The 23142-nt window shown below is 53.7% G+C and overlaps 1 protein-coding gene across 15 annotated transcripts in view; it reads left to right on the forward strand.

Annotated features, from left to right (window-relative positions):
- HDAC7 (histone deacetylase 7) overlaps positions 1-23142 on the forward strand; it is a 259341-nt gene that overhangs the window by 193455 nt on the left and 42744 nt on the right. For all 15 annotated transcript variants that reach the window (XR_006286775.1, XM_043533230.1, XM_043533221.1 and 12 more), the window contains 2 exons: positions 2762-2958; positions 5328-5418. Coding sequence is in view for 14 of the 15 variants with exons in the window: in XM_043533230.1 (XP_043389165.1) it covers positions 2762-2958; positions 5328-5418 (288 nt within the window). In the remaining variant the exon portion in view is untranslated. The remainder of the gene's footprint in view (positions 1-2761; positions 2959-5327; positions 5419-23142) is intronic.

The following is a 23142-nucleotide window of genomic DNA, read 5'->3' on the forward strand; positions in this document are numbered from 1 at the left end:
TCAGGGCTGTACATTTTAGGAGGGTCAGAGTCATATTTGTACCTTTCATTCTGCACCAAAAAGGTGATAGAATCTGAAAAATTTAAAGGCAGTTCATTTTTTGAGGCAGGGGGCTGTTTCTTGGGAACCCCCCAATTTGAACCCGTAATTCTAACCTGGGGCCCAGTGAGGCATAACATTTTTCAGTCTGCACAGGCATGTGGATTTTAGAGCACTTTGAACCTGGGACTCTTAATGGGGTTCAGCAAGAGACACCCCTTAGAGTCAGGGTCACTGCCACTTCCCCCTGTGAGAGGTTGGAAAGGGCAGGGCACAGGCTATATCTGTCGTGTTCCACCTTCCAGCTACAAGGTCTAAAAGGTTGGCTGTGGTTTTTTTTTTTTAATCTGACACTTGTGTCATTGCTCCATGGGTTTCCTTTGGTTGTATTCCTCAACATTTCTGCCTTATACTGTAGCAGTTTAGTCCCAGTTGCCAGATTTCATCACCGGCTGCAAAGTAAGCAAAGCCCTGGTTGCTGGGGGTTTTCAAGCTTGTCCTTAATCTCTGGAGGGTGAAGATGTGATTAGTGGCTCGGACACAGACTCTGTGGATGGAGGTTTTCAAAGGAGTCTGAGAGAGTCCTCACTTTCTCCTGACCTCTGGACCTAAGCTTCCCACCTCAAAATGCAGCTGGTAACCCTCCTTGATTGTTCAGACGAGGAGGTCTTCAGGGCAGGGACTGGCCCTCATGCTGTGACTGTGCAGTGCCCAGCACAATGGGGCACAGGGTGCCTTCACAGAACGGCAGCAGTTGCAAACTTAGGAAAGCCCTGAATGCATTGTTACCTTGATTTACTGCAACTTCAGAGCTGGAGTGAAGAAGGAGGAGCCAGCATCCTGGGATACCTCACCCAGCAATCTGCATGCCACCAGCAAGTATCCCTTGGGCCCACTGGGAGAGCGGCTGTGACTCAGGGGATACCGCAGAACACTTCTGCGGGTGTTGCTGGTGACACATGCTTCTGCACTTGCTTGGACAATGCTGCCAACCCCAAGCATTTAACAAGTCATGAGTCCCCTGTCCCATCCCCCCATCATGAAATTGGCTTAAAAATCATGAGATTTTAATGACTTTGGGGTTCTGCTTATTTGCCTTCTAGTTTCTGAGTCTTTAGGACTCACTTTCTCAAGCTTTTCTCTACAATCACAAGAGCTGGAAACTTACCCTGTTTTAAAAAATGAAAGTTGCAATTCTGTCTCATGTGATCACCTGACTCCAGGAGCTTGGGGCTTTAAGAAGAGCACCAAATGTCATGAGAACTGCAGTAAAAGCATGAAAGCTGACAACACTGCATGCACTTAAGAAATTTATCCTTCAACACACATCTCAGGGGAGTGTTCTCCAGGTACGCACAGGATTGCTTGAACATCTCCAGTCTGGGCCCTGGATTTAGATTGCAGAAGAGTTTGTGCTGTTATGGGAACAGATGTGTGTGCGTGGTGGGCAAGTGGGTGGTTCAGTCTTGGATAAGGAAGGGGCTCTAATGATGTTTTTTTAGTAGGTTTCCATTATTAAGTGGGGTTATAGGTGCAGGAGAGTGATTCGCAATGGCGCCGGCTTGCCCAGCAGTGCCTGTCACATGGCTCAGTCAGACCTGCTGGATTTAGTGCCTGACCCCTTGTCTACACACAGGAGCTGCACTGGCGTCACTTAAATTGGGTCTTAGTTTGGTTTAAACCAGTTTCATTTCAGTTTAACTTAAGTTGATTCCAAAGCTGATAGAACAAAATCTGTTTAAAATTGTACCTTAGCTCAGTAGCTGTGATGTGCTCTGGCAGAGACGCCCTTCAAAGGCTTTAGCACTTTTGACTTCTCTCAGCCCTGCAGGAGACAGCCCGGCTGGATGGGTGCGTGTGGCGTATGCATTATCACTTAGTTCCAGGAGCAGGACCTTTGGGACAGCGAGGATAAGAAAAGAGCCCAGAGGAATTCTACGTTCCCAGGGAACTCTGCGTGTATGTCTACACCGCAGTTAAACGTCTGTGGCTGGCCTGTGCTAGCTAACTCGGGCTAAGGGGCTTGGGCTAAGCGGCTGTTTAATTGTGGTGTAAACACTTGGGCTTGGACCGCAGCCTGAGCTCTGGGACCCTCCCAACTCACAAGGTCCTAGAGCCCAGGCTCCAGCCCAAGTGTGAACACCTGTACTGCAAGCCCAAGTCAGCTGGCAAGGGCCAGCCGTGGATTTTTAATTACAGTGTAGACATACTCTGTCAGGCCAGTAGGCAGAGAGCCAACCCTAGCTAGCAGTGAGCTGAGCACGCTGGATTGGAGTTCACCAGAGGCCAGCTGCTAGGGCTCCAGAAGTGCTGACAGCAGAAGATGCTTCTGCTCTCGTGTAGGGTTTTCTGTTTTGAGTATTATGCACTGGGGATGCCTAAATGATCTGCATCCAGGTCAGAACCTTCGGGCTGTGGCCCTCACAGGCACAAAACTGCACGGGGTGAGCAGTTTTTTATGTTCCACTTCAACCCTTCTCATTGTCCAAGGAAAGAAACAGGTGCTGAAGTTCCCTCCCTGTATCGAAGGGGCTCTATGTCACTGCCCTGGTGGGGGGTGCCCTCCTTGTCCCCTGGGGCCAGGACAAGGGTCCCCAGTGTGGTGGCGTGGGCAGCCCTTTGGGGCCTGTGCTGGGGCTTTCCTCTCTCCAGCAGCCTGTAGGGACACATTGGGGTGCCAGATCAGACAATGACTGAATTCTCCCTGCTTCTTTCTTGCCAGCTGCTGTGAACCTGTGCGTCTCCCTGCGAGTGCCTCAGGCTGTCCCCATGGACCTGCGGATCGGACAGCGCTTTGTCAAGCCCGGCTCCGACACCGCCCTGCTGGCTCTCAAGCAGACCCAGCAGCTGCAGCACCAGCTCTTCTTGGCCAGCCTGCACCAGCAGCAGGTGGAGCAGTTCACCCACCAGCACATGCGGGTAGGAACAGCCTTCCGGGCCTCTGGGGGGCCACAGGGCCAAGCTCCAGGCTTTGGGGACACATTGCACCAGTAGCCCTTGAGGCACTTGCCTGCTGCAGACACACTGGGAGCCTGCTTCAGTCAGTCAGCACAGGGGGAGTGAAGCTGGTAGCCACCCCCTGGCTCTGAGCACAGCTGTGCTGGGGAGCAGGAGGCCCCCAGGCCCCAGAAGGACCAAGCTGTTGTCGGTGATCAGAACTCGAGGGAGCTCAAGGAGCAGCGGTTATGTCTGGCATCCCAGGCAGTACCAATGGGATGGTGCTCCAGATAGTGGTCTGGGCAGATCCCTGGCTCCCCCGGCCTTTCATCAGACGTCATCATTTATTTCTCTTGTCTCTGAGACTGGAGCGAATCATCCCACAAACCTCCAAGATCCCAAATGAAATGGAGAAAGTTACAGGACAAATGCTGGGCTACTCCTGCCAGTCTCTGGGTCTGAGCCACGCTACCCAGCCCTGGCTGCCACTTTGGGTGGAGATGCCGGAGGCAGCCTCTGCTCTCGAACACCCTCCATCCTGTATGACCCTCTCCCTTCTTACCCCCTTAACCTGTCCATTATCCTGGCAGGCGTAGAGGCATCCCTGTCATGGGCTTTTTGTCTGGGCCCAAATACAGTGGCCCCAATGCCATGTGTTCATATGGCTCAGTGCTGGGTCCGTGCAGCGTGGCCAGTGGCAGTGAAAAGCAGGAAGTCACCTTCTGGTCTGGCTTTTCACAGGGATCACAGGAGGCCACAGTTAGCAGTGCTTTCCCCTGTCAAGGCCTGAGAAGTCTACTGTCCATGTCTATGTGAACACAGTTCTCCTGGTCACCGAGAACATAGGGATGGTCCAGCAGTGACCCCTCCCCTGTTTCTGGAAGTGGCAGCACCAGCTGCTTGAGAACAAGGGAGGGCTGGGGTCTGGATCAGATGGTGCAGAGCCAAGAGTTCTGTCCAGGGCAGAGTCAAGTTGACAAGCCAGATCAATTCCCCAGGCCATGGCAGAACGTTGACAGCAAAGTTTGCATTTCCAGGTCTCTGCTCTGCTCCCTGCCCGTGTCCTTGACCATGAAGGTCAGAACCTTCCAGACCCTACAGTAAATGTGGTGTTGTAGGCAGGGTCAGTCCATCCCTGGAGCCCCAGAACTGATCCCTCCATCTGATTCCAGGAAGAAGTCAAAGCCAGTGGCCCTCTTCTCAGAGGTCTCCTTTCCAGGCCAGCAGGACAGTCGCCAATCCTGCAGCTCTCAGGATTGTTCCAGGGCTACCTATGCTGACAGAAAGCCCAAGGGGTGCTCAGCAGGGGATACCGCTTCCCCCTGTCTTGGTCTGGAGCCCAGCACAGCCCATAAATCCCACACTTGGGGAGCAGGGCCTAACCTGGACCCCAACAGTCTCATCTGGGTAACTGCAGCCCCCACAGGGGCTCAGTGGCAAATCTGCTTTCACTGCCCAGTCCCTGGGACCCGGCCTTTCTCTCCTCCCTGAATGACAGCTCCACTGCGCACTGGCGACCAGTCCTGGCTTTCACATCACCCCGGTCCGAGAGCAGCCTTAGGACTGGCAGGAGCTCCCCTGCAGGGGAAGGACCCATTGGCTCCATTGTCGTGGTACCTTGAAGCACCAGGATGGGCCCCTTTGTCTCTCGCCCTCCCTGTTTCAGGGGTCAGGTACCAGACTGCTGGGGCGCCACCCATCAGAGGGCCTATATCAAGTGACTCCCGAGAGTCACTATTGATAGAGCCTACAGGGCAACACTCTCCCTGCAGCCCCATCACTCCGTCATGTCTCCGGACTCAGGGCTGAGGGGCTTGGGCTTTGCAGCTGCACCTCCCAGAGTCACCTCTCCCCTGGTGCTGGTGCCCTGCTAAATGGACAGGCTCATGGAGAATGAGCCACTCTGATGCCTGCACCCAACCTGCTCTGGGTGTGCCGGGCCTAAGGCCCTCTGGGGAGCCCCCTGATGGACCTTTGGGGGGAGATCTGCTCTCCCCTTGCCTTCCCCCAGGGCCTTGCCTGGGATGGAGCTCCTGCCTTCCCCTCCTCTCAGGGCAAGGGAGCGGCTCCCCTTCTGTCCACCCAGGATGCTGGCTGGGGCAGGGCTCCCCCCTCTCCTCCCCACAGGGATCTGGAGCAGGACTCCCCCCCACCCCTCCACAGGGACCAGGCCGAGGTGGGGCGCCCTCCTCCCCTGCAGGGCTCTGGCAGAGGCGGGGCTCCCCTTCCCTCCCTCCAGGACACTGTCCGGGGCAGGATTCCTCTCTCCCGTCCCCTGCCCTCCCCCACAGGGCACTGGCTGGGGCAGAGCTCTCTTGCTGCTATGCTGATGCTCTCTGTCACCCCTGCAGGTGAACATGGACTCCCCACAGCGTGAGGCAGAGGCTGGGCAGCAGGACCAGGAGCTGCGGCTACTCCTCAATAAGGACAAGAGCAAACGAAGTAAGAGCCCCTCTCTGTGTCCATCTATCTGTCTGTCTGCAATGCAATGGGTGCCATGACTCTGCCTGGGAGTCTGAAGGGGGGGCTCAGGCCCCCTGCCCTTTAGGTGGGGAGGGGGTGGTTCCCACATGGGTGCTCCCTGCCCGTGCTGGGAGTCTGGGTTCCTTCTGAACACAGCCCTGCCTGCAGCGTGGCACTGTGCTCCTGGTTCAGGCCTTCCACGTCGCTGCGTAGGATGCTCCTGGTAAGGATGTGCTGTTGCTCTGCTTCTCCACTAAGGGCCTTTGCAAGCTGCGAAGGTCCCACCTGGTGCCCACACCCCGCCCTCCTGCCAAGGGCAGCTGCAGAGATTGAACCTGCTACTTGACAGGGCAGGAATCGGCAAATCAGAAAAGCAAAAGGGATCCCCTTGGCTAAGCCTAGGTGAGTGCCTGGCCCTACCTGCCACCCCAGCGCTGGGGGCTGCAAGAGCAGGTTGGGCCCCAGCCCTCCTCTGCTCCTCCTTAGCTTTTCAGGTGGCAGCAGAGCACATCAGGGTCACTCCCCGTGCAGAGCCGTGGCACTGGGATGGTCAGGGTCAGAATGAACTGGTCAGTGTTTTGGGAGCCATTGCTATAGGAGACCAGCCCACTGGGAGGGGCAGGAATCCACCTCCAAGACTCTGTGACTCAGGCTAGGAGCAGTGGTGCCACAGGCAGAGCTTGTGCAAGCTTCCTTCCAGCGCTCTCCCATCCCAGCCCTTCTGCCTGCTGAGGGCAGCGGGAAGGACCTGGGACTGAAACAGCCAGTACCAGTGGGGAGGTGGCGCCCCTGGACTTGATGCTCTGTGAGTACCTTCATACATGAAGCCAGTGCCCCATCTAGTGCCCATTCCAGCACAGAGCTCTCAAAACAGTGAACTTCCTGAGTTTTCCATTCAGTGCATCACACCTGCCTGTACTCTAGGAACAGCTCCAAACTGCAGCCCCACCATGACCCTTCTTAGGGTCCCCTGCTGGTCCACCCCAGGTCCCCACAACACAGGCTGCAGAGAGCCCATTGTCTGGGAGCCGCAGAGAGCTCATTAGTAGCCATTGTGCCTGATGTCTGGGAGCCCACCATAGCCATCACCCTGGTCACCCATGAGCAACTCCTAACTCAGCTCCCGTCCACACAAACTCTCTGGCCTGCATGTGGTAGTGCTCAGCCCTCAGGCTGGCTGACCTGGCTGGGGCTGTGGGCCAGAGCCCACGTGCTGCTGTCACTCAGGCTGTTCACCCACCCACTTTGCAGTGGGGGCACAGGCTAAACTACTGGAGTGCTGATCGTCCTTTAGTGCTTTCCCCCAAGCCCCCCAGGTGCCCAAAGGACAAACAAGTTCTCCCACCTAGAGTGACTCAGCTCACTGCAGCATTAAGAACCACGGGCTATGTCCCCAGAAGTCCTTGTGCCACACGCCAGTAAATGCAGAGCCAGTGAAGACACGGTAGACTAGACACACTGGAGTGTGGCTTTGCAGTGTGTCAGAACCGAGTGCCGATCGTCTGGGCTGTCTCTGCAGTGAAGACATCTGCTTGCAGGCTCAGGAGCTGAGCATGGTGGGATAGGTGGAAGTGATATCACACCCTCCCAGAGCATGGGAACTTCTGGCACTGTGGAAACATGCAAATGATCAGGTGTGGCTGAGAACAGTGTGATGAATGCTTGGCCACGCGGGAGCTTTGGAAATCGGTTTTGGCTCTTCTAGCCAGCTGGGCTGCCTGCCAGAGCCATCACTCCACAGAATGCCTTCTGTGTACTTTCATCCACCAGCTTCCTGCTGGGAGGAACCCCCAGTGAGCTCCCAATCTGTGATCTTTTCAGTGAGCTCTCCTTATGCCGTAGAAGCAGGCAGTGTGCACAGTTCTGGGGCAGTTTCGGGAGGACTGGCACTGACCGGGAATGAGGTCACGGCTGGTTTGGTGTCCGCTTAATGGGTCAGCGCCGACCCCAGGAGGTATATGTCTGCACTGGAGTTGAAAGGTGTAATTCCCAGCTCTGATAGACATACATTAAAATAGCAGCGTAGCAGCCACAGCACAGGAGGTGATACAGGCTAGTCAAGCAACTACAATCTGGATGCACTTGGGTCTCAGACTTGGGGTAGCTAGCCCCTCCTGCCACTCGAGCCACCGTAGCTACACTTCTGTGTAGGGACAAAATTACAAAGGCCAAGGCACAAAACGAGATCAAACCAGCTAGAGACATAAAGGGTAACAAGAAAACATTCTACAAATACATTAGAAGCAAGAGGAAGACCAAGGACAGTTACTCAGTGTGGGGGGGAAAAACAATAACTGAACATGTGGAAGTGGCAGAGGTGCTTAATGACTTCTTTGTTTCAGTTTTCACCAAGAAAGTTAGTGGCGATTGGACATCTAACATAGTGAATGCCAGTGAAAATCGGGTAGGATCAGAGGTTAAAATAGGGAAAGAACAAGTTAAAAATTACTTAGACAAGTTAAATGTTTTCAAGTCACCAGGACCTGATGAAATGCATCCTAGAATACTCAAGGAGCTGAGGAGATATCTGAGTCATTTAGCGATTATTTTTGAAAAATCAATGGAAGATGGGAGAGATTCCAGAAGACTGGAAAAGGGCAAATATAGTGCCAATCTATAAAAAGGGAAATAAGGACAACCCAGGGAATTACAGACCAGTCAGCTTAACTTCTGTACTCGGAAAGATAATGGAGCAAATAATTAAGCAATCAATTTGCAAACATCTAGAAGATAATAAGATGATAAGTAACAGCCAGCATGGATTTGTCAAGAACAAACCAACCTGATAGCTTTCTTTGACAGGGTAACAAGCCTTGTGGATGGGGGGAGGTGGTAGATGTGGTATATCTTGACTTTAATAAAGCTTTTGGTACTGCCTCACATGACCTTCTCATAAACAAACTAGGAAAATGCAACCTAGATGGAGCTACTATAAGGTGAGTGCATAACTATTTGGAAAACCGTTCCCAGAGAGTAATCAGTGGTTCACAGTCATGCTGGAAGGGCATAACGAGTGGGGTCTCACAGGGATCAGTTCTGGGTCTGGTTCTGTTCAATATCTTCATCAATGATTTAGATAATGGCATAGAGTACACTTATAAAGTTTGCGGATGATACCAAGCTGGGTGGGGTTGCAAGTGCTTTGGAGGATAGGATTAAAATACAAAATGATCTGGACAAACTGGAGAAATGGTCTGAAGTAAACAGGATGAAATTCAATAAGGACAAATGCAAAGTACTCCACTTAGGAAGGAACAATCAGTTGTACACACACAAACTGGGAAATGACTGCCTAGGAAGAAGTACTGCGGAAAGGGATCTGGGGGTCAGAGTGGACCACAAGCTAAATATGAGTCAAAATCAAGGCCGTCCCTAGGGTGCTGCGGAGCCTGGGGCGGAAGTGACATCACTTCTGGGACTGACCACACCAAGGACAGGTAGGGGAGGCTGGGGGAGGCGGTGCCTCCTCAAACAGCCAGGTGTGTCCCCTCCCCCCACCCAGGGTCCCGCTTCGGCAGCGCCGCTGGGCTCCAGGGGCCTGGGGCCATGCCATCTGCCTTTCTGGGGCTGGGGAGGCTGCAGCTCCCGGCGCTCCGGGGCTGGGGCGGCTGCGGTGGCGCTGCCGCGTGCTCTCCCGGCGCTCCGGGGCTGGGGCAGCTGCGGTGGCGCTGCCGTGCGCTCTCCCTCCCGGCGCTCCGGGGCTGGGGCGGCTTCGGTGGCGCTGCCGTGTGTCTCCCTCCCGGCGCTCCGGGGCTGGGGTGGCTGCGGTGGCGCTGCCGCGCGCTCTCCCTCCCGGCGCTCCGGGGCTGGGGCGGCTGCGGTGGCGCTGCCGCGCGCTCTCCCTCCCGGCGCTCCGGGGTTGGGGCGGCTGCGGTGGTGCTGCCGCGCGCTCTCCCTCCCGGCGCTCCGGGGCTGGGGCAGCTTCGGTGGCGCTGCCGTGTGTCTCCCTCCCGGCGCTCCGGGGCTGGGGCGGCTGCGGTGGCGCTGCTGTGCGCTCTCCCTCCCGGCGCTCCGGGGCTGGGGCGGCTGCGGTGGCGCTGCCGCACGCTCTCCCTCCCGGCGCTCCGGGGCACACGCTGTCCCTCGGGTAGAAGGGGCGAAGCTAGGAGTAGCCTCCCCCAGCCAGCAGTTCATCCGCTGCCCATGCCGCGCCAGCCAATTGTGCTGGCCCATGGGGCCCCCCAAAGCATGAGGCCCAGAGTCATCGCCCCAATTTGCCGCCCCTAGGGACATCTGTGGTCAACAGGGTAACACTGTTGCAAAAAAAAAACGAATATCAGTCTGGGATGTATTAGCAGGAGTGTTGTAAGCAAGACATGAGAAGTAATTCTTCCGCTCTACTCCACGCTGATTAGGCCTAGTATTGGGTCCAGTTCTGCAGTCACATTTCAGGAAAGATGTGGACAAATTGGAGAAAGTCCAGAGAAGAGCAACAAAAATGATTAAAGGTCTAGAAAACATGACCTATGAAGGAAGATTGAAAAAATTGTGTTTGTTTAGTCTGGAGAAGAGAAGACTGAGAGGGGACATGATAACAGCTTTCAAGCACATAAAAGGTTGTTACAAGGAGGGAGAAGAATTGTTCTTCTTAACCTCCGAGGATAGGACAAGAAGCCATGGGCTTAAATTGCAGCAAGGGAGGTTTAGGTTGGACATTAGGAGAAACTTCCTAAACTGTCAGGGTGGTTAAGCACTGGAATAAATTGCCTAGGGAGGCTGTAGAATCTCCATCGTTGGAGATTTTTAAGAGGAGGTTAGACAAACAACAGGGATGGTCTAGAATAATATTTAGTCCTGCCATGAGTGCAGGGGACTGGACTAGATGACCTCTCAAGGTCCCTTCCAGTCCTGTGATTCTATGATTCTATTTATAGTATGCAGGCTTGACTAGAGCTAGTGCAGGTATGGCTCCTTGAGCTGGGAATTACACCGCCAGCTCCAGTGGCAGAGCAGCTGCACAGGTTCTGCGAGCTTGGGGGAGAAATGGGACTGCAGTGTCTAGCATCCTCCAGACTTCCTGCACCAAGTTGACATGTCCCCTGGGCCTGCACAGAGCAGGCAGAGGAGCAGTTGGTGCTGGGAGAGTGCGGAGTAATGACATGGGGGAAATTTGGGACCTTCTGCATCAAGAAGGGGGAGCTGGCCTGTGTATTGGGTGGACAGGACCTGGCAGAAGGTTCTTTCCCCATCCTCATCATTGCAGCATCTGGGTGCCTTCCAGTCATGCCCTGAGTGACATGACTAGCAGCTGCTGTGTGGGGCTTGTTCTTTCTCTGCCCCCTCACCCAGGGGGAGGATTATGAGTGCAGTTAGGGTTGCTGTTTTGATAGGGGCTGTTTTGATAGGGTTTTTTGTTGTTGCTCATTTTGTTTTTCTAATGTTGGCCCTGGTCCCTGTTTACATCAGCAGAGGCAGGTTGGAGCAGTCCTTGGTCTTTGGAGCATGGGGTGGGGAAGGCTGGGATGCTCCTTGGTTGCCACAGGACTTTGTTCTACAGTCTGGGACTGGTCCCTGAGGAAGCTCTGTCTCCCCCACAGATGAGCTTTTCCCTTATGGTAGAAAGTTACATTGAGCCTGAGGAATGGAGCTGTCAACCATAGCCCTTATCCCGGGGCTTTTGGCTCTTCTACATACCCTGGCCATGGAGCACCTTGAAGATCAGGAATGAGACCTTGAATTTTGAACTCTCTTTTGTGGGAGGCAAACTGAGGGCATAGAGAAAAGGTGTGATGTGCCCGCAGTATCCCGTGTTGCTCAGGAGCCGTGCTACGGGATTCTCTACTACTTGGAGTTTCCTAAATTCTGATGGCTTCCTGCCCCTGTCTGTCACATGGCTGTAATCCAGACAGGTGGTGACAACTGAGTGTGTAACTGAGGCCAGGTTATCGTCTGCCGGGATGGGACGGAGTCTCCTAGCCAAGTGGAAATGGTAGATGGCTGCCGGTGGCTTCCAGACAGGATGCACAATCATCTTTGATGTCACAATAAACCCCTGAGGCAGTATCCTCTGCTCCCAAGTGACTGGACCACAGTACATCATGGGCCAGTTTTAATACCTACTTCTGGTACATTTGGAGACCAGGAGTTGGGTTTGGTGGGCTCTAGTTTGTTTGTCCCAGATCACCCTCACCAAGAGCTCCACTTTTAGTTCAAAATGGGAATAGTGGGCGTGCTGGCCAGGATCAACCAGCACCCATTTACTCCAGCCAGCTGGCCATAGAGTGGGCTGAAGACTGGGTCCTCCGTCTGATGGATGAAGTCGGCCCTTGTCTGAGAGCAGGAGGTTGTCCCTATGAGGAAGGCTGTTCATGTGGCTGTTCCTCAGGATGCTCCAAACTACGCTGCACCCCAGTGACTTTCCCCACTCTCTTTGCGGGTTCCCTTTGGGCTGCCAGTGCCTCCTTTTGGGCTTGACGCCGTTCCCAGTGTGATTCTGGTGTGGAACGGTGTTGGAAGAGGAGAACATTTCTTTTAGCTTGATCTCTCCCTGGGTCCCCAGGTTGAGTCCTGACCCCACCTGCCTGGGCACCCTCAGAAGACTGGTTACAAGTCCCAGTTTTGGACCCATACTATCAGACTGGCTAGATGTAGGGCCATGGACACCAACACTTCGACCTCTTGACCCCCAACATTAATGTTGCCGGCACCCAGTGCCAAGAGGCTAAACAACAGCTTGAGTTGGTTCGCTACCCGGTGTGCTACACCCAATAATCACAACGGGGTGGAGAAGCAGAAAAGTTTATTTGCAGCTGCAAAAAGGTACAGGGAGAATAGACTCTCAAATCCTGCACCCAGAGCAGGAAGTTACACAGGCTTTTATACATCCTTTTTTCCAGCATACCTATCCAATAGCAAGCTGCCCTAAGTATCCATATAGCCAGCCAATCCAGTTCCCAGCTAGTTCCCTTGTTCTCTGTATCATTTGTTAAACTATACATAAAGCTGCTTTATTCAGCATTGTTCTTCCATATCTGCCCTGTTTGGCCTTGCTTAGTTTCAGGCAGTCTGACTTTTCTGACAATATGTTGCAAATCCTCAGCATAACTGCTGCGAGTGCCTCCAGGCGGGGGGGCCAAGGACACCTGGGCCTAGTGTGAGGGGGCTTCATCGACACTCGTGGTCTTCCATCCCCTCGAGTTACCTAGTGGCCATGCCCCGTGTCCCCAACATTAATATGACTTTAGTCATAGAGTAGGGCCAAACATCCCCATGAATACATCCTACAGGCAGGCCGCAGGGTCTGCTCTGCAGAATCGGCGGGCTGGGGAAGTCTGTGGCTGCCCCACCCCTGCAAGGAAATGCCTCCTCTCCACCATGGGCACCAGCGCCGGCAGGGAGGGGTGGGTGGGGCCCCAGGGGATGGGACCACTCTGTGCTCCCAAGCTTCAGTGTTCTTCCCCGTAGGACTGGGCTGGGAGGGGGAATCCCTGTTCTGTGCTGGCTCAGCAGGGTCAATGAGTGCAGCCGGGGGGCAGGGCACGGAGAATGGGTCTGTGGGGGATGCTGGGTCGTGAGGGGGCAGGGGGCGCTGGTCAGTGGGGGAGGTTTGTGTGTTTTGGAGTGCTAGACAGTGGGGGGGTCATTGGGGGGTGCTGTGCAGTGGGGGCGACCTCTGTATGTTGGGGCACTGGGCAGTAGGGGGTCTGTGTGGGGTACTGGGCAATTGGGGTGGGGTTGTGTGCGCGGGGAGTGCTGGGCAGGGATGATGGTGTGCAGGACGCTGGGCAGCTCTGGTGGGGCTGTAGGCAGGGCGGGGGCACTCGGCATAGCGGGTCCAGGGGAGGCTGGGCATAGGGAGTTGGGGGGTGTTGGGTGGGGGGGCTGTGTGCGCAGCATGGGGCCGCCCCAGAGGGGAAGGGGCACACTGGCAGCACAGGGCTGGGCGAGCCAGTGTGCATCTGCCGGCTGTCGGTTTGTAAACAATGCCCTTGTACTTGGCTGGGCAGAGTGGGGCTGCCCCCTCCATGTCATGCCCCATTGCCCCTGGCCGGCCCCTCCCTCCAGGTACTGACCTCTCTGTATCATGCTCCACTGCCCCATGGGGGTCCACAGATATGTTTGGCACCGGGCCCACAAAAGGTTAATCCAGCTCTGGCTCTGAGGTGCGCAAGGGGTGGTGTCAGCAGCGGTGAAGGCAGCCGAGCGGGCACATCCCTTTCTAGGGGGCCCATTGACTGTTCTGCCTGGGGGCCTGGAATTGCTGTCCACATGCCTGCATCCTACAGTACCCATTCGACTCCTTCAGAGATTCAGGAGCTATTAATTGCTCTCATATGAATGTCCCAAACCTGAGTCAATAAGGCCCAGCGCTTCTGCCCCCATACTGGAACTGGAACTACATAAGCCTTCAGCCCGAGGAGTTCTCCACACATTTCTTTGGAACAAGCATGGGCACAGTTGCACTGCATATGGAGGTGATATTGGTACCTGCGGCCTTCCTGCCCACAAATAAAATAAATTGGGAACCCCCGCTTTCTTTCCAGCTGGGACTCCTTCAGCGGTCAGTCCCTCATTCGTTCCAACTGGCCCATTGCTGGTGCTGGACCCTAGTTTTAGTCCCTTATCAAGGGTTTTGGGGGGCCTGAGCCCCCTTCCTTATTGGACCTGATCCATGGACATTCAATTTTCCAGGCTTTCCTGGAGACACCCAGTATAATTGGAAATCCAGGTTCTCTGCAAGGTATGTATGCCTTCTCCAGCCAAGTCACCTGGTGGCAGCAGACCCACCCATTGGGTCCCGCTGGAAGAATTTGGCAACACTGTTCTGATGTCACCAATTCTACAGTTTATGCTGGAGAAGGAGTTTCTGGTTTCAACCAGCAAGGACAAAAATCCCAGAGTCATTGGGCTGCAGCTCTCAATTGGGAATCTAGAGTGAATGGTTCATGTCAGCATCGCCGACAGTAGCCCTCCTGAGTAAGCCCTAGGCAGTTTAGTATGATGGCTTTGAGTGTCCCATAGTTAATAGGCAGCAGGTTTAAAACAAATAAAAGGAATTATTTTTTTCACACAACACACAGTCAACATGTGGAACTCCTTACCAGAGGATGTTGTGAAGGCCACGACCATAACGGGTTTAAAAAAAGAACTAGATGAATTCATGGAGGATCTGTCCATCAATGGCTATTAGCCAGGATGGGCAGGAATGATGTCCCTCGCCTCTGTTTGCCAGAGGCTGGGAATGAGCGACAAGGGATGGATCGCTTGATGATTACCTGTTCTGTTCAATCCCTCTGGGGCACCTGGCACTGGCCACTGTCAGAAGATAGGATACTGGGCTAGATGGACCTTTGTTCTGACCCAGTAGGGCCATTCTTATGTTCTTTGCTGCCTCTACCCGCAGGGCACAGAACACTATCTGGGCCTCTCCTGTTCAGTAGGGTGCGATCTTAGTGGCCCATCTCTCCCAGGGCTAATGGTGTGCCCCAGCCAGCCATTCAGAAGTCTCTAGGAAGGCCTTAGGATTGTCTTCTGGCCCCATTTTGGTGAGGACTCCTCCTTTCCGTGTAGGTAAGCGCAGCCCCACACCTACGTATAGGCTCTGATTCTCCAGGGTTAATAGGTGAAGCATAAACTATTGCTGGGTCAAAATCTGCTGCAGCTGCTGATGTTGTAGCTACTTTTGTTCTCCCATCCATTTTAATAGAGCTTCAAGATCCATGCTTTTCCTGGGCAGGCGCAGCATGCATTCTGCATTGCGTGATCTGGTGGGTCAGTCCACCATGGGATGAAACTGGCAGTCACAAACAGGCAGGCTCTTATTCTTCTCTTAGAAGCAAAAAATATGGAAGAGTAATAAAGGTGATAGTCCTGACATGGACTGATGCTGTAGGGTCCCTAGCCCCGCAGTGGCTTAAGGTTCACAGCCGTCCCTTAGTCTCAGGGGAGCACAGGGCTAGCCAGTCTGCCTGCCCACTCGCCTCTTCCTCCTGGCTTTCCTGCTGCTGCTGGAGGGGGTGTGTCTGCTCTGCTCCTGCTTGCTGTTCCAGGGTCAGGGGATGCCTTTGCTGAGTCTGTTGCTGCAGCTGGGATTCCCCTCTGCTGTCTGGGTTCCAGCCTGCCAGCAGCAGGAGCTCTTTAGGATGGGGCTGTCCCCCTAAACCTCCAGCTTGCAGTGAGGCCTGGCCTCCATTTTGTAGCCCCTTCTCTTTGTTGGTTTGGCTAATATTCTCCCTTCCCTCTTGTGTTTGTTTGGCCTGTTTATTTGCTTGTCCCCACCTTTATTCTCCTTTTTTGTTCTTGCCCCCGTCACAGGTCCATTCACTGCTCATGGTGGCTTCTCCTGGCTTCTCTGGGAATAAGCTCTTTCCAGGTCCGAGGCCCCCTTCTGCTGCTTGTTGCACATTCTGTTGCCACTCTTTTCACTCTCCGCAACTCAAGGTGCTTCCTCTCCATGACTTGGCCCTTGGGCCAGATCACTGTGCATGTTTCCCCCTTCCAGAGTGTCAGTCTTTCCATACCAGCAGTCTCAAGCAGTCTTTCCATTCACTGCTGCTTTCATGCCACTATGCCAGTGGCTGGTAGGGGAACCCGAGCCCACCCTCTGCTCTGTGTTCCAGCTCAGGGACTCCTCTAGTCAGCAGCCAAGGTCTATTGCCTCCTGGCCCTTACCGCCTTTCCTTACCTTCTGGGTTTGCCAGCCTCACAGCTCCTTCCTCCCAGGGAGCAACTGTAGGCTACCTGCCTCTATTGCCCCAAACACACTTCCCTTCTCACAGGGAGTGACTGCAGCCTCCTTCCTTGCAGCCCTTCTGCTATCAGCTCCCTGGCTTTATAAAAGCCCTGCCAGTCCCCTAATTAGGGCTTTCCCCTCAGCCTTAATTCTCCCAGCTAGTAGGTTAATTGGCTCATCTCGCCTCCATTAACCCCTTTGGGGTGAGTGTAGGGTGAACACCCCTTCACACACACCCTTCCCTTTTAGGGACGGGCAGACAGGCCCCTTTGCAATTCCCTTTTCCTTCCTTTCCCTGTTCAGCTTTGTCAGCCCTGTCCAGGGAGTCCTCTTCCCTCTCCTGTGCCCCATTCCCTTTTCCCTTTCTCTGGTTTTGGTTCCCTCCTTCCCTGCCCCCCTCCTTCCTCTTTCCCTTCCCTCCACCATGTGGTGTGTTTAGCTTGATCTCTAACCTCCCTCTTACTGTGACCAGGAGGGGTGGGCTCCCAATAAACTCTCCTTGGCTTTGTTTTCCCTTGGCTCCCTTTTTGGTTTAATTCCCCTTCCTAACCAGGAAAGGAGGCACAGTATTCCCCTGTGACCACCCTGGTCACCACCATGGCAGGTCCTCAGTCCGCGCTCGGCAAGGCTTCCTGCCAGAGGCCTTGGTGGGGGGGGAGTGGATGGAGAGACAGAGAACAAACCATCCCAATATATAGAAAGAATAGTAAATATGGCAGGCGACCAGCTTGGCTTAACAGTGAAATCCTTGCTGATCTTAAAACACAAAAAAGAAGCTTACAAGTGGAAGATTGGGCAAATGACCAGGGAAGAGTATAAAAATATTGCTTGGGCACGCAGGAGTGAAATCAGGAAGGCCAAATCACACCTGGAGTTGCAGCTAGCAAGAGATGTTAAGAGTAACAAGAAGGGTTTCTTCAGGTATGTTAGCAACAAGAAGAAAGTCAAGGAAAGTGTGGGCCCCTTACTGAATGAGGGAGGTAACCTAGTGACAGAGGATGTGGAAAAAGCTAATGTACTCAATGCTTTTTTTGCATTTGTCTTCATGAACAAGGTCAGCTCCCAGACTACTGCATTGGGCAACACAGCATGGGGAGGAGGTGACCAGCCCTCTGTGGAAAAAGAAGTGGTTCGGGACTATTTAGAAAAGCTGGACAAGCAGAAGTCCATGGGGCCGGATGCGCTGCATCCGAGAGTGCTAAAGGAGTTGGCAGATGTGATTGCAGAGCCATTGGCCATTATCTCTGAAAACTCATGGCGATTGGGGGAGGTGCTGGATGACTGGAAAAAGGCTAATGTAGTGCCCATCTTTAAAAAAGGGAAGAAGGAGGATCCAGGGAACTACAGGCCAGTCAGCCTCACCTCAGTCCCTAGAAAAATCATGGAGCAGGTTCTCAAGGAATCAATTCTGAAGCACTTAGAGGAGAGGAAAGTGATTAGGAACAGTCAGCATGGATTCACCAAGGGCAAGTCATGCCTGACTAATCTAATTGCCTTCTATGATAAGATAACTGGTTCTGTGGATGAGGGGAAAGCAGTGGATGTGTTATTCCTGGACTTTAGTGAAGCTTTTGATACAGTCTCACACAGTATTCTTGCCAGCAAATTAAAGAAGTATGGATTTGGATGAATGGACTATAATGTGCATAGAAAGCTGGCTAGATCATCAGGCTCAATGGGTAGTGATCAACGGCTCAATGTCTAGTTGGCAGCTACTATAAAGCGGAGTACCCCAGGGGTCGGTCCTGGGTCCGATTTTGTTCAACATCTTCATTAATGATCTGGATGGTGGGATGTATTGCACCATCAGCAAGTTTGCGGATGACACTAAGCTGGGGGGAGAGGTAAATATGCTGGAGGGAAGGGATAAGGTCCAGAGTGACCTAGACAAATTGGAGGATTGGGCCAAAAGAAATCTGATGAGGTTCAACAAGGACAAGTGCAGAGTCCTGCACTTAGGAGGGAAGAATCCCATGCACCGCTACAGACTAGGGACCGAGGGGCTAGGCAGCAGTTCTGCAGAAAAGGACCTAGGGGTTACAGTGGACGAGAAGCTGGATATGAGTCAACAGGTTGCCTTTGTTGCCAAGAAGGCTAATGGCATTTTGGGCTGTATAAGTAGGAGCATTGCCAGCAGATCGAGGGACATGATCGTTCCCCTCTATTTGGCATTGGTGAGGCCTCATCTGGAGTACTGTGTCCCTTTTTGGGCCCCACACTACAAGAAGGATGTGGAAAAATTGGAAAGAATCCAGCAAAGGGCAACAAAAATGATTAGAGGGCTGGAGCACATGACTCATGAGGAGAGGCTGAGGGAACTGGGATTATTTAATCTGCAGAAGAGAAGAATGAGGGGGGATTTGATAGCTGCTTTCAAGTACCTGAAAGGGGGTTCCAAAGAGGATGGATCTAGACTGTTCTCAGTGGTAGCAGATGACAGAACGAGGAGTAATGGTCTCAAGTTGCAGTGGGGAAGGTTTAGGTTGGATATTAGAAAAAACTTTTTCACTAGGAGGGTGGTGAAGCACTGGAATGGGTTACCTAGGGAGGTGGTGGAATCTCCTTCCTTAGATATTTTTAAGGTCAGGCTTGACAGAGCCCTGGCTGGGATGATTTAGTTGGGGATTGGTTCTGCTTTGAGCAGGGGTTTGGACTAGATGACCTCCTGAGGTCCCTTCCAACCCTGATATTCTCTGATTCTATGAGAAGGGGGCAGGGGGTCCCCTGACCACCATTGTTGCCCCAGCTTTGGATACTACCCTCAGTAGGGTAGCAGCAGTAGCTACAAACTTTCAAGGCAAGGGCAAGGACTTCTCCACCACTTGCTCGGCGCAAAGGCAAAGCCCTGCTAAGAAGAAGACCTCCAGGGGCTCTTCCATTCCTCCTTTGCCCGCTGGGCCTTCTGCCAGCACCAGGGCCCCACTCCCCAGGGCACCTGGGGGTACGCTCAAATGTCCGTGGTGAATATACTATCTATGCCATCGTCATCTGCCACAGCCGCAGCACCAACCACTTCCCCTACTTCCAGCTGTGGCAGCCCGGGCCCCTTCTCTGGCCTCCTGGCAGCTGCTTTGCCCCACATGGAAGTCTATGTGCAGGCATTGGTAAGGATGCCCCCCAGCTCAGCCATTGTGGTGGCCTCCAAAATGTATGGCAAGGTAGTTTTCTCCCTTTCAACAGAGGCTGCCGCTCAAGAGGTGGTCGAGAGGGAGATGTCAGTGGGGAGCATCTTTGTCCTCCTTGAACCACCAGAGGCGTGGGGGCTAGGGTGGTGCTCAGCTCTGTGCCACCCCTTCTCCGCAGTGTGGCCTTCCTGCCTTCTCCCCCATCCTAGGGAGATTAATATCCCCCATAGTGCAAGAACCCAAGCCTCTGCCAAGTGTAATTTTTCCACCGCCAGGTTAACATCCTATGGTGGTGGGCAGGGGTTGCACGGAGGAGGAGGGATCCTTTGTGGTGCTCTTCCAGGGGACCCTATACAGGGCCCACTATTTATGAGAGAAGACAGGGTGCTACCTCTGCTGGGAACTGGGTTGCATGCATACAGACTGCCCTATGGCCCCCTCCCCAAGGCACAGAAGGGCACAAAAATAGTCCCTGTTGATACAACCTCTGAGCTGGCCCTTCCCCCAAGTACTCCATCTGATCCCTCTTGGGTGCCAAGGGTGGCCCCCCTGTTGCACCCAGCCAAGTAGGTGGGCCCAGCTGATTATCAACTTAAGTGGTCCTTGGAGGGGAAGGGGGAGGTGACAGCAGAGGGAGAGCGATCTTTTGTAGGGGAAGATGTGGTCGCAGAGGTGCCATTGTTGTCCCTGCAGCCCCCGCAAGTGGATTCCATCTCGCCTGCTGATCCTGGTAATACTGCTTCAGAGATGGTCTTGGGGGGCAGGTGCAGAGCCAAGGCAAAGCAAGGCCAGGGCACAGCTGCTTTCCTTTGATCTTGAAGAGGCCTCACCATCTTTGAGGAGGGCTGCTGCTGCCCTTGCACCCCATTTGCTGTCCTGTGGGAGAGTTCAGTGGGTGAAGCCGCATGAGGAGGAGGTTTTAGGGGGGACGTTATTGCTGTTGTTCCCCCCGCTAGAGGATCCTGTAGTGCGGGAAGTTGCTAGTGGGGTCCCCGTGTCCTTAACATCTGTCCCTCCAGGAGCCATCAAGGTTAAGATTTCTCCCTCAGGTGATGGCAGGGTGTACTTGGTGACTGAGGGCCTCCCAGACAGTTTGGGGGAGAACAGGGCCCCAGTCTGGGCACCAAGGTTATTTGGCATTCTCCTTCCACCCTTGATCCTGCCCCTATTTTGGAGGCATCAGCCTTGTGGCTGCTGAGCCCATCGTGGCGGTGTCATTGACTGGCACTAAGTGGCCGGGTGCTGGGCCTTCTGGGAGGTCCTCCACTGAAGTGGAGTGGTTCAGCCCTGAGCCCGGTTATGATTCAGAACTTGGGGATTGTAAGTCCTCTGGGGGGATTGCCGATGCTGGCTTGGCAGGCACTGGATCTGTTGAAGTGGCGCCGGCCCTCAGCATCGAGCCGCTTGACCTCAGTGCTGGGGTTGGGGAAGATGGGTGTGTTAGTTCTGTTGAGCCTGTCATGGTGGCATTGCCCCCCAGAGAGGTTTCACCTGCCTGGACCCTCTCTTTTGTCCATTCATCCCGGAGAAATCCCCCCATAGTCATCAGAGGGTGAGTCCCAGGACGTAGTATTTGTTGTGCCTTCCTTCTCCCCCGCCCCCCAGGCTGCAGGACTTCCTCCACCTCTGCTGGGGGATGTGGTGGACTGTGTGGTTCAGGATATATTGCAGCGGGCCTCCACGCTAGTTGATGTGGAAGGGGGGAGAGGAGGAATCAGAGCAGGGATAATGCTTGGGGGCTGACTGAGGATGACTGGGGGTCTGTGGGCTCTCACTGACTTCTTGGCCCCATCTCTGTCACCGGACAAGCTATGCCGGTTCCTGGAGGCCATACACAGCTTTGGGAGAAAGGCACAGCTTGCTCTTGATCAGTGGGGGGATTATGATCTCACCCTGAACTCTGTGATGGCCTTTCTAGGGGAGGGCCAAGGGGCGACAATACAGACAGTACTGGTGGGCCAGCACCTTCCATGGTGCTCTACTCAAATATGGAGTGATGCATGAGTTGTTGCATGGCCTGCTGGTGCAGGGGATGCCGCCGCTGTGGGGATCCTCAACCCCCTCTCTAATGAAGTGTGCCATCTTTGCCTCATTGAACATCCATGGCTGTAGGGTGAGATAATTTCCTACCTTCGGGTGGGGAGGTATTCTGTGATATTCCTGCAGGAGACTCACATGGACCTGGCCGCAAACACCAGCTGGTGGGTGGAGAGGGGCGACGGTGTATTTTAGCCATCTCATGATGTCATTGGGTGGGTTGGTGACCCTATTCTCCCCTGGCCTATGGGCTGAAGTATAAGAGGTTGCTGAGGTTGGGTTGGGTTGCCTGCTGCGCCTCCAGGTCTGCATGAAGAGGCTGCTTTTAAACCTCATTAATGTTTATGCCCCGATACCAGGCCCAGAGCAGATGCGCTTCTATTGACAGGTGTCCTTCTTCCTTGGCAAGTTGGATCCTCATGAGTGCTTGGTCCTGGGTGGGGATTTTAACACCACCCTTGAAGTGCAGGACCATGTTGGGAAACAGATGCCGAATCCCTGTTAAAGTCCTCAAGTTGATTCTTGAACAGCATGCCCTGGTGGACATTTGGCGTGATCAGCACTAGGATGATATCACCTCCTTCACCTTTGTTTGGGTGGAGGTGGTTTGGTCATGTCACTTCTGGTTGGACAGAACCTACATCTCTCGGTTTCTTATTGCATGAACCCACTCCTCTGACATTCAGCCAGCTCCCTTTTTGGACCGTCACTTGGTCTGTGTACAGCTTGCCCTTACACCTGAGTGACTGGGGCCAGCCAACTGACACTTTACTGACAGCTTGTTAGAGGATATGGGCTTCGTGGGGTCCTTCCGGTGTTTTGGCTGGCCAGGTGGAGGCACACATTCCCCTCAGCGCAGAGATGGTGGAATGTGTGAAAGGTGCATGTCAGGCTCTTTTGCCATGACTACAGCTGGGGGACCAGCCAGAGAAGGAACGTGGCAATGGAGTGGCTGGAACGGGAGGTCATGGAGTTGAAGAGGCGCCTGGTTGCTCACCCTGAGAATCCATCCCTCTGTATGGAGTGTCAGGAGAAGTGAGATGAGATTCAAGCCCTCATGATGATTGGGCTTGGCGCATGTTCCTTAGGTTGCATATCCAACTCCTTCAGGAGATGGATCACGGCTCCTGTTTCTTCTGTGCCCTGGACAACATAAGAACATAAGAATGGCCATACTGGGTCAGACCAAAGGTCCATCCAGCCCAGTATCCTGTCTAGCAACAGTGGCCAATGCCAGGTGCCCCAGAGGGAGTGAACTTAACAGGTAATGATCTAGTGATCTCTCTCCTGCCATCCAGGAGAGAGGGGTGCCAAAAAAAAATATCACCTGCCTCCTGGTGGAGGATGACACCACTCTTACAGATCTGAGCAGATGCAAGAAAAGGCATGGGCATTCTACAACAAACTTCTTTCCAGATTCAACCGACACCAACACTTGTGATGAACTGTAGGATGAACTCCCAATGGTCAGCGCAGGTGACCGGGACCAGCTGGAGCTTCATAGAATCATAGATTAGAGTTGGAAGAGACCTCAGGAGGTCATCTAGTCCAACCCCTTGCTCAAAGCAGGACTAACCCCAACTAAATAATCCCAGCCAGGGCTTTGTCAAGCCAGGCCTTAAAAATCTTTAAGGATGGAGATTCCACCACCTCCCTAGGTAACCCATTCCAGTGCTTCACCACTCTCCTAGTGAAATAGTTTTTCCTAATATCCAACCTAGACCTCCCCCACTGCAACTTGAGACCATTGCTCTGTGTTCTGTCATCTGCCACCACTGAGAACAGCCTAGCTCCATCCTCTTTGGAACTCCCCTTCAGGTAGTTGAAGGCTGCTATCAAATCCCCCCTCACTCTTCTCTTCTGCAGACT

The sequence above is a fragment of the Chelonia mydas genome, chromosome 20 (genome assembly GCF_015237465.2).
Source record: "Chelonia mydas isolate rCheMyd1 chromosome 20, rCheMyd1.pri.v2, whole genome shotgun sequence".
Taxonomy (NCBI): Eukaryota; Metazoa; Chordata; order Testudines; family Cheloniidae; genus Chelonia; species Chelonia mydas.